General features: G+C 34.4%; 1 protein-coding gene across 1 annotated transcript in view; it reads right to left on the bottom strand.

Moving 5' to 3' along the window:
- Positions 1 to 200: 200 nt before the first annotated feature.
- Positions 201 to 10111, bottom strand: part of LOC116272391 (histone demethylase UTY-like) — a 41467-nt gene continuing 31556 nt past the window's right edge. The window contains exons 8-10 of the mRNA XM_031661131.1: positions 6151 to 6277; positions 3823 to 3993; positions 201 to 1705 (exon numbers count right to left, since the gene is read on the bottom strand). Of these exons, the coding sequence (XP_031516991.1) occupies positions 1679 to 1705; positions 3823 to 3993; positions 6151 to 6277 (325 nt within the window). The 3' untranslated portion in view covers positions 201 to 1678. The remainder of the gene's footprint in view (positions 1706 to 3822; positions 3994 to 6150; positions 6278 to 10111) is intronic.

The raw sequence follows: 10111 nt of genomic DNA, 5'->3' as shown, positions 1-10111 counted from the left end.
TTAGGAAGCCAAAATATACCAAACTTGTCTGAGGAAAGTACTACATTAATGCAATGATTAAGACATTTCACCAGGTAAGATTATAAATTCCCTTTTGACATTTAAATAATTTCTATTAAAGCATTCTATGATTCTTCACTAAAGCTCTCTGGAAAGCTGTTACAAAGAAGAATGTGATAAAATAAAAATGCTTCAGAAAGGAGAGGTAGAAAAGACAAGTATTATTATCAAGTGAGGTAATATTAAATTAGCAAGTTTTTCATATGAAATAAAAGTTTTAATCAAACTTATTACAATTTACTAGCGATATAGATTTTTTAATGCTTTCTTTCCCTTCACCCCAAATCATGTTGTACAAGCAGGACAGTATAGCATTTCAAAGTCATCTAGCTTTAAAAAAATAAGTCACTTAGTTGTTCTCTAAAACAAGAGGTCATCATTCTGAATCTTTTCCATAAGAAACTCTTAATTATAAACAAGATTTATCAAATCTATATAATGTTTACTTTAAAATCTTTACTTCACTCACTATATGTTTTCTACTATTATAAAATACATTTGCCAGCAATTATTTACGGGCTATCACTACGGTGACTACAACTTAATAAATCACACTAAAAGACATTTACTTTAAAAATAGCATAATTCTGTGAGTAATACTTTATAATAGGCACCTCAAAAACGATCATAGATGTAAAAAATTAACTTTTTAAATCTATACAATTATATATTGAGGTTTCTGTATATAGTATACGTGTGTACACACACACACATATAAAATACATATAATCGTTAGGTTTGAAAATGAACAAAAAGTATATTTTTTCAGAAAGTCTTCTTTAAACTCAAACATTGGAAAACCCTTTAAACATTTACAATTTTAATAAAAATTTCTGTATAATACTAAGCAGTTTTATTTACACATATAAAATGTAATAGGAGTAGTGTTTAAAATTACAGAACTCCTTAGTATGTAATGGCAGTTAAATCTGGGAAAAAACAACATTCCATTCACAAATATTTTCAAGCAATAAATATGTATTTATAAATAGTGTAAATCTGTATCAAGACTAGAAACAAAAATCACAAATCTGAAGTTTATTTCTTTGTCTATGTGCAATCCATTATCTTTGTATATGGGCTATTAATATTTAAAAAAATTATTTTGGAACCACAAATGTTATCATCATGGCCTCAAAACACACAAAAACATAAAGCAGTAAAAAACTTCCTCAGGTAACAGTTCATATTTTTTAAAAAGCTGATCAAGAAGACATTTAGATTTGCTATCTTATGAAGAAATGACCAGCTAGGAAAGTGTTTTTAACTAAGGAAAATTCTGCAAGGTTAAATACAAATGAATATTAATTCATCAGCCCAGAAATACAGAGACATGAAAAAGGCTATCTTCAAGTCAGTATTCTGTGTCACTTTGACAGTTTTGTCATATGTACACAAAACATATGATTAATATTATTTTTCTGAAGTACAGCTGAGTCAGCATGTTAAGTCCTGAAGTAGAGGCAGCACTCTGTGTCCAGTTGCTTGACATACTATTCTTGGAAGGTTGCATAGACATAGCTTTTAGTCAACAGTTTTATGAAACAGCTACAGACCCAGTGGTGCAGAAATTTCCTGAAGAGCAGAAATTATCTCATTTAATATTCATGGAACAATATCAAGATGAGGATGATAATGAAAGAGCCTAGAAATAAAAGTTAAGATTTTGTTATACAAATCTTTAATAGTGTTTGCTAGCTCACGACAATAATAAAAGCCATGTGGAACTGTAAGTCCAATTAAACCTCTTTCTTTTGTAAATTGCCCAGCAGCATGAAAACAGACTTATACAGGTTGTATTTACTAACCTCAGATTCAGATGAGGTTTCCAGTAATATAAAACTTGACAATGCTCTAGGTTTACCTACTACCATATTTCTCTGTCTCCTTTCCTTCCATTCAGCTAAAGAAATTAAGGCTCTGGTGCTGTCAAACTGTCTGACTCATCTGAAATGTAAACCTTTATGTTTGTCAAAAATTGTGAAATATGTTTGAGATGATTAAAATAAATCTGAAGGCTTGGCTAGTTAAAAAAAAAAAAATTAAAAAAAAAAAAAGCCTTTTTATGAAGTGAGTTTACAAGACACACGAAATCTCAACAGTTTCCTAAGAGAGATGCTCTTTTCTTTGTTTTCTTTTTGAGACAGAGTTTCGCTCTTGTTGCCCAGACTGGAGTGCAATGGCACGATCTCGGCTCACTGCAACCCCTGCCTCTTGGGTTAAAGCAATTCTCCTGCCTCAGCCTCCAAGTAGCTGGGATTATATGCATCCACCACCATGCACGGCCAATTTTGTATTTTTAGTAGAGACGGGGTATTTCCATGTGGGTCAGGCTGGTCTTGAACTCCTGACCTCAGGTGATCTGCCCACCTTGGACTCCCAAAGTGCTGGGATTACAGGCGTGAGCCACTGTGCCCAGTCGAGATGCTCTTATTTTATCCATAGGAACCAAGTTCTTTTTTTTTTTTTGAGATCTTAGAGTCTCGGCTTCTGTCGCTTCCAGGCTGGAGTGCAGTGGCCGGATCTCAGCTCACGTAAGCCTGCCTCCCGGTTCACGCCATTCTTCCGCCTCAGCCTCCCGAAAGAAGCATTCTGCATACCGCCACTGGCCTCGGGCAGTTAGTTTTTGTATTTTAATAGAGACGGGGTTTCACCTGTTAGTCAGGATGGTCTCGATTCTCCTGACTCCGCGGATCCAGCCTGCCTGCCTCCCAAAGTGCTGGATTTATGGCGCTCGAGCCACCGCTACCGGCCAGAACCAGTTCTTTAAGAGTGCCGCTTATTACCTCCATTTTCATCATTTAGCGGAACAACCTTTGGAATACTGTTAAAGTTAACCAGTTTTTAGATCGCCAAAACAAAAGTTGTGTGGAAAAATAATTTTAAAGTTAATTAAAATTTCGCTAGCAACTGGCTTATGAAAATGCCACAGCTAGATGACATTTAACATATTTTTCATGAGTCTTACATGTCACATAATCTAGTCAAGCAAGCTCCATCAAGTAGTGCTATCAGGCTAACTCTTCTGGGAATCTTTTTTTTTTTTTTTTTTTTTTTTTTTTTGAGACAGAGTCTCGCTCTGCCGCCCAGGCTGGAGTGCAGTGGCGCGATCTCAGCTCACTGCAAGCTCCGCCTCCTGGGTTTACGCCATTCTCCTGCCTCAGCCTCCCGAGTAGCTGGGACTACAGGCGCCCGCCACCTCGCCCAGCTAGTTTTTTGTATTTTTTAGTAGAGACGGGGTTTCACCGTGTTAGCCAGGATGGTCTCGATCTCCTGACCTCGTGATCCGCCCGTCTCGGCCTCCCAAAGTGCTGGGATTACAGGCTTGAGCCACCGCGCCCGGCCTCTTCTGGGAATCTTTAAAACCACAAAGTACATGAAAAAAACCCACACATTTCTTTCAGATAATTACTATAGAAGAATTAAGTAACCTACATGTATATACAAAGGTTTTATAAGCTATGTAAGCAGCATAACAACTACAAAATATTTTAAAACATACAGAGATTTACAAATGTAATTAGCGTAACTATTCTTTGTGGGCATTCTTACTGAGAAGCAAAAATGGTAATAAACATCAGTTTCATATAGAAAAATTAACATGAAATATAAGGAAGGCTACTAACATTTTTCCTTACACAGTACGTAGTGCACTAATGGAAAATTTAAGTTTCTTCTTAACACGTATTTATCAGTTAGCAAAGTCAAAGATCATTGTTTTATACCCACCTAACTAAGCGTACTCACGTGTTGATCACTTACTAGTGTAAACTGATCATAAACTTGGATTAGGTCCTCCATTTTGTACTGTTCGAGCACCACAAAACTTTCCAAACTTCTGCTTGTTTTTCGTGCACAATCTTGGCAATGTACTATGTAGGTTTTTTGGGTATTGCTTTCATTAGTGACAAAAAGCAGATTAAAAACCTCCACCTATATTAAATAAATAAACAAATAAACAGTACTGGACAGTGATATCCGAAATTATTTTAGCCCTTTATCCATAAGGATTCTACTTCACATGGAACTGGACAATGATTTTTGGTTAAATCCAAGTACTTAAAAAGACAAAACAAGACTATGGCTGTGAGTTTGAGACACCAGGTTTCTTTTGCAGCACTTCCAGAGAAAAGGAAAACGTTAGATACTTAGAGATTGTCTTTAAAAAAATTAAATACTCATTATGACCATTCACTAAAGTGTAATTCAAGTTTTGATAAAAGTCAGTGTATTTTTATTTTACCAAAATACCAGTGCACCATCAGATAAAAGTGATCATTATTTGCTTTTCACTTTTCTGTGAGAGTACTCATAGTGTTCTATGTCTGCAGGATTGTGTTCCCCGAATGACTGAGCTCCACAGTCATTCATTTTTGATGTCTAGGGCACATCACTGTGGTTGATTTTCACCAAGGCTAGAACTACAATAAAAAAACTTGGAATATGCACATAATCTGATATTTTTCAAGATAACGAAACTGATAGGTGAATAACAAAAAGTGTGTGTTTTAAGCCTCATATTAAAAAAAAGTAAAAACAAAAGTGTATTCATGAACATTAATGTAACAAGAGACAAAATGCACATCTTATAGACAAAGACTGATGAGTTGCAAAGGCTCAGCCAGAATAATGGATAACATTGAGGAATATAATAGTTTTTTTCAAATTCTAGAAAAATACATTCACTTTTATGAAGTAAAACACCTAACTAGAATCCACTTGAGCTCATAATAATATACTTTGGTGAGTTTATACAATTTAAAAATTGCCAATGAATTTAATCAATTTATCTCAGAATTACAAACTTAAAGGTTTAGATTAGACTTTTAATTTCTTAATCAAGCATCCTCAGACTTCTGCTTGATTTCTTCAGTTAAAAAAGCCAAATCCTCTACCTTAAGTCATCTTTAAACAGTGTTAAAATTCCAGTTCATGAAGTTCTCTATTACCATCAACAGGAATAACAGTACTCTAGCGACCTGAGCTGCAAATGTAGGGTTCTTCTACTTACTGTAATTCCCACATTGGATCAACTGTTCTGGTAATTTTACAACGTAATAAACACTTTTGAATGTCTCCCTTTTTTTTTTCACTTTCTTAAGGTTATGTTCTAGTCTACGACTTTCATTAACACCTCCTAAGACCATTCTAATAGTGTCCACACTGACTTGTTTACTTTCTATCTCCACTCTATCCAATTATCAGCCACCTTTTTTTCTGAAACATATAACATAGTCCTCGGCTCAGAAATTTAAAAGCTTCATTTATGTCAGCATATATATCGAATTACTTAAAATGCATCAAGATGATCTGCAAACTACACACACAGCCTACTCTGATGGACTTTAAGAATTTGCCATCTACTTTCCAGCCACATTGAAATAATTAATTACCTTTATTGAATACACTACTCCTTTTCCCATCCATACAATGCTCCTAAAGCCTAATGATGTTCTATAAATCTCCAATTATTGCTATTTTTCTCTGCTGCAATCAGAACATTCTTCAATAACTCAAATGTTAAGTCTGTGTGCTTGAGAGGAGAAAAACAGCAGACAAATCATTTTCCTCAGTGTTTCTGTAATAGTTTGTACATATATCCACTCTCATATTCATCAGTTAGATGTATATTACAATGTATTATTTATAGTTTGTCTCTGCAAGTAGAATGTAAACTTCTCCAGGGCAAGCAACACATGCTTATTCTGTACATCTTGTAAACCTTAGCCACAAGAGAAAAATCAATAATGTCTTATAAAATGAACCAGAAAGGACTTCATCCTGACCTGCCTGAATATTGAATTAAATCCTGTTTGTAGGCATCTGTGTGTTTGTTATGGACTGTTCCTAGTTTAAAGCTGAGATGATTAACATTTGGATAAGGATTTACTAAATAAATTCTTCTGTAGGAGATACTTCTAATATATCTAGTTAGTGAAATATCAGATGAGAACTTAGCCTAATACTTTTAATAGTCAATTTCAATCAAAAGCATAATATCAAAGTATAGGTAAATTTAAAATAAAGCAACAACATTCAAAACCTAGAGAATCCAAAACAAAACAACTATCAGTAAAAACAGTTACTCACCTCACAAATGCTACAGTAATGAGCTGGTTCATCATTTGTTCGCCCATGCCATATAACCTCTTTTCCTGCTGCAACAAGAGCTTCTCTCAATGTCTGACATTGCTTCAGAATTTTCAAAAGACAATACCTATTGTGGGAAAAAATTATTTGTGAGAGTAACTAAATACTGACTATTGTTACATAAAAGGTATACCAATTAGAAACAACTTTGAGAATCTGGGTTCTTAAGTCTATTCACATGGTAATTTTTCTTTTCCTCAAATTTGCAAATGTGCACACTGGACGATGACAATATTAAAATATTTAAAATTGAGAATAACTGACATTTGATTATAAAAATGCAAGGATCATAATCTACAATAAACTCATCCCTAATTAAAGGTATATTCTTTATTTGGGCTGTAATTTGGACAAGTAAAATAACTTTTGTAAGAGTCAATTTCTTCAACTTTGAAATAAAAGTTCTGAATTACAGGTTGGAATTTTTATGATTACAGAAAGGCAAGAAAGCTGCCTATACCCTCACAAGCAGTGTATTTATATAATAGATTTTAAAACTTTGACACCACAGCAGATAATTATCTATGAATATGGTCACTATGAGATACAAAGTTAGTTCCAATATAAGAACAAAGGAAAAACAAAAGAGTATTACTTGCTGAATTTTAATTTGAAAATCGTATAGTAGAATCCTTCATTATTATTCACACTAACTTTTCTTATAATTTATAGTTTTCCTACACATACTTGTGAGGATAACAATATATTGTATATAATTACAAATACTGCTGATTTTCCTGTAATTTGCTGTCACTGCTCAAAACTGTCTGCTAAAGTTCCTGCAAATCTAAGTTTTTCAAAGCAGAGGTGGCATAGGTGATACTCTCAGGTACATTTCAACTCTAAACTTACCTTAAAAAGCATGATATGAGTTTAATAAAAATGCCATTAACACCATTTGTAAACATACAACCTCCTGGAATCAGGAGGGTTTGCGCTAATTTGGAGCTTGGCTGCTCTATTACACTACAGATATTGACTTGAAACTATCATTATAGGGATTACGAACCAAGTATTTAGAGGGAAAACAATCATATTATCAGTACGTAAAATTATTTTCCACATCTGTTTATTATCTTTCTTTCCCATGAGTGTAACCATCATGGGCATGACGCTTTATCTATTTTGGTTTTGTAAACTGTTGTGGGACTAAATAACAACAGTTAAATTTTACAATATACATTAAGCTTTACATAAATTTAAATTTACATACAATTTTATGATATACATTAATGGCAGATTTAATTTCCTTAATTTATATTTTCTTGCCATTTGTTGCTTGCCAGGTACTAGTTATGTTTCTTTTCTTTACTTTTTAAATCAAAATTCCTATAAGTAACCCTGGGGCAAACTCATTAGGGATATTATATACAAAATATGGAAACATTTAAAAACATAAGACAAGTACAGCAACATAAGCCTAACATGGCCTGACAAATTCCTTAAGTATAATATAAAATACATAATTTTCGGTTTGCTGTTAGCAATTATGCCTATTTAGAAACAAAGCCATATTTTTGTCTATATTTGAATTTCACCAGAGCCTTATTGTGAGTTTTTGTATGTCTGAAAGAGGTGCCAGGGGAGACAAGTAAAAAATTCAGTTCATGTCAAAAAGTAAGAATATAAACCACACTGGATCTGTAGCATCTACTGATGTCTTCCTCTCATCCTTCTCCTACATGATTTCACTTCTGGGTACAGGGATATTACTGCATATGTTTTCAAAACAGTGCTTCAAAACATGTCATATTTCACAGGAAAATAAGCTTCAAATTTTATGAAATTGTGTTTTTTGCAAATTCAACCATGTTTCCAAATGAGAAAATAAAGTGCCACAAAGAGGTAGCAATCATGAAGGCTTAGTACCAGACACAAGACATGGAATTGGTACATTAGATATGCCACATAATTCTCCTAACAGCTCAGTGCAAGAAGCATGCATACCCATTTTACTAACTGGGAAATGTGGGGGTCAAAAAGGGAAAGTTTGCATGATGTTATAAGGCTATCTGATTAGGGATCCAATTTCCTACATAAGCAAGCTCACTCTAACTATGTCTTCCATACTCTCTTCTGCTCACCATTTGTCAATTTTTTTACCCACTCATCCCACCACCCTGTGCAATTGTCATTCATGAAGATAAAATCCATGGGGCTAAAAAAACCATTATGTTCCCCCAGACAATGAGGGTTAGTTTTTTCTTTTTTTTGAGACGGAGTTTAGCTCTTGTTACCCAGGCTGGAGTGCAATGGCGTGATCTTGGCTCACTGCAACCTCTGCCTCCTGGGTTCAAGCAACTCTCCTGCCTCAGCCTCCCAAGTAGTTGAGATTACAAGTGCCCATCACCACGCCCGGTGAATTTTTGTATCTTTAGTGGAGACGTGGTTTCACTATGTTGGCCAGGCTGGTCTCAAACATCTGCTTTGGTCTCCCAAGGTGCTTGGATTACAGGCGTGAGCCGCCACACCTGTATATGAATGTATAATGAAGCATAGTTCTGTGCAGTCAGTTTGGTTCTACTTGTTCCTCAGCAGATAAACTTTCATTTCCAATAATTCTCATTATTTTGACAATTGTATCAGTTTTTATTACTTTATACTTAGTTTTGAAATTTCATATAAAAACGAGGCAAAACACTAGAAAATAATGCTTGGTTGCTAGAAGTAAACACTAAGAATGAATAGTATTTCTATAGACACTACAGAAACAAACAGTTGAATATTATTAATATAAAAATAATAATATTGTTATTATATATTACAACAGCCATTCCACAAGCAGACTCGAATGATGGTAGAGAATTATATGCCTCAACAGTGAAATCTTAAAAGCTAACTGCCGTTATATTAACAATACTGAATAACTGAACTGTGGTTGCTCCATGTTCTCATGTATTCTCCTTCAAATAAATTTTTATTCCTTACCACTTCAGAAGGCAGCAGTAGGAAATGAATAAAGAACAACAATAATTTTGAGAGGTAGAGGCTTTTATGGAGACCACATAAATGAGAATCTAATTCAATTAAAGGGCAGGGAAGAATACATAGAAAGTAACAGTATTAAGGTAAAGAATATTTAAAAGATACAACATAAATTTCAAGACTTGTTTTAATATAAACTGTTGGCCTTGGCTAATCCTTGATACAGATTTCATCTGAAGAGAACTTTCGAATTTTCTGAATGGCCTATACACAGCCACAGAAATGCAGTGTTGACATTTCTTCATTTTGCTCAATTTGAATAGATTTACGCTACAACAATTAAAATTCGATTTAAAAAATATAAAAGAAGGGAAATGAACAGGCATGTTGTGGCCTTCTGTTAAGTCATAAAACACCAGGAATACTGAGACTTCTAAAAGGCAACAGGATTGAGACAAAATTACTTTAAGTTTATATATTTTACCATACTTTGCTCTGAAGTGGGAAAAAAATAGAAGCTGATAAAGCTTCTACTGAACAACTGTATTAGGAATAGGATAAAAAACAACTTTAGGAACCACAGAAGCAGTAAACTCCTAGACTTTTGAAAATCAATCTTATTTATTTATTTACTTTTTATATTTTAAGCTCTGGGATACATGTGCAGAAAATGCAGGCTTGTTAACATAGGTACATATGTGCCATGGTGGTTTGCTGCACACATCAACCCGTCATTCACATTAGGTATTTATCCTAATGCTATTCCTCCCCTAATCTCTGACTTCTGACAGGCCCTGGTATGCGATGTTCCCCTCCCTGTATCCATGTGATCTCAATATTCAACCTCCATTTAGGAGTGAGAACATGCAGTGTTTGGTTTTCTGTTCCTGTGCTGGTTTGCCGAGAATGATGGTTCCCAGCTTCCTCCACGTACCTGCAAAGGACATGAACTCATCCTTTTTTTTTGGCTGCACAG

Source organism: Papio anubis, chromosome Y, assembly GCF_008728515.1.
Source record: "Papio anubis isolate 15944 chromosome Y, Panubis1.0, whole genome shotgun sequence".
In the NCBI taxonomy this organism is placed as follows: domain Eukaryota; kingdom Metazoa; phylum Chordata; class Mammalia; order Primates; family Cercopithecidae; genus Papio; species Papio anubis.
This window is presented reverse-complemented; position numbering and strand designations above follow the sequence as displayed.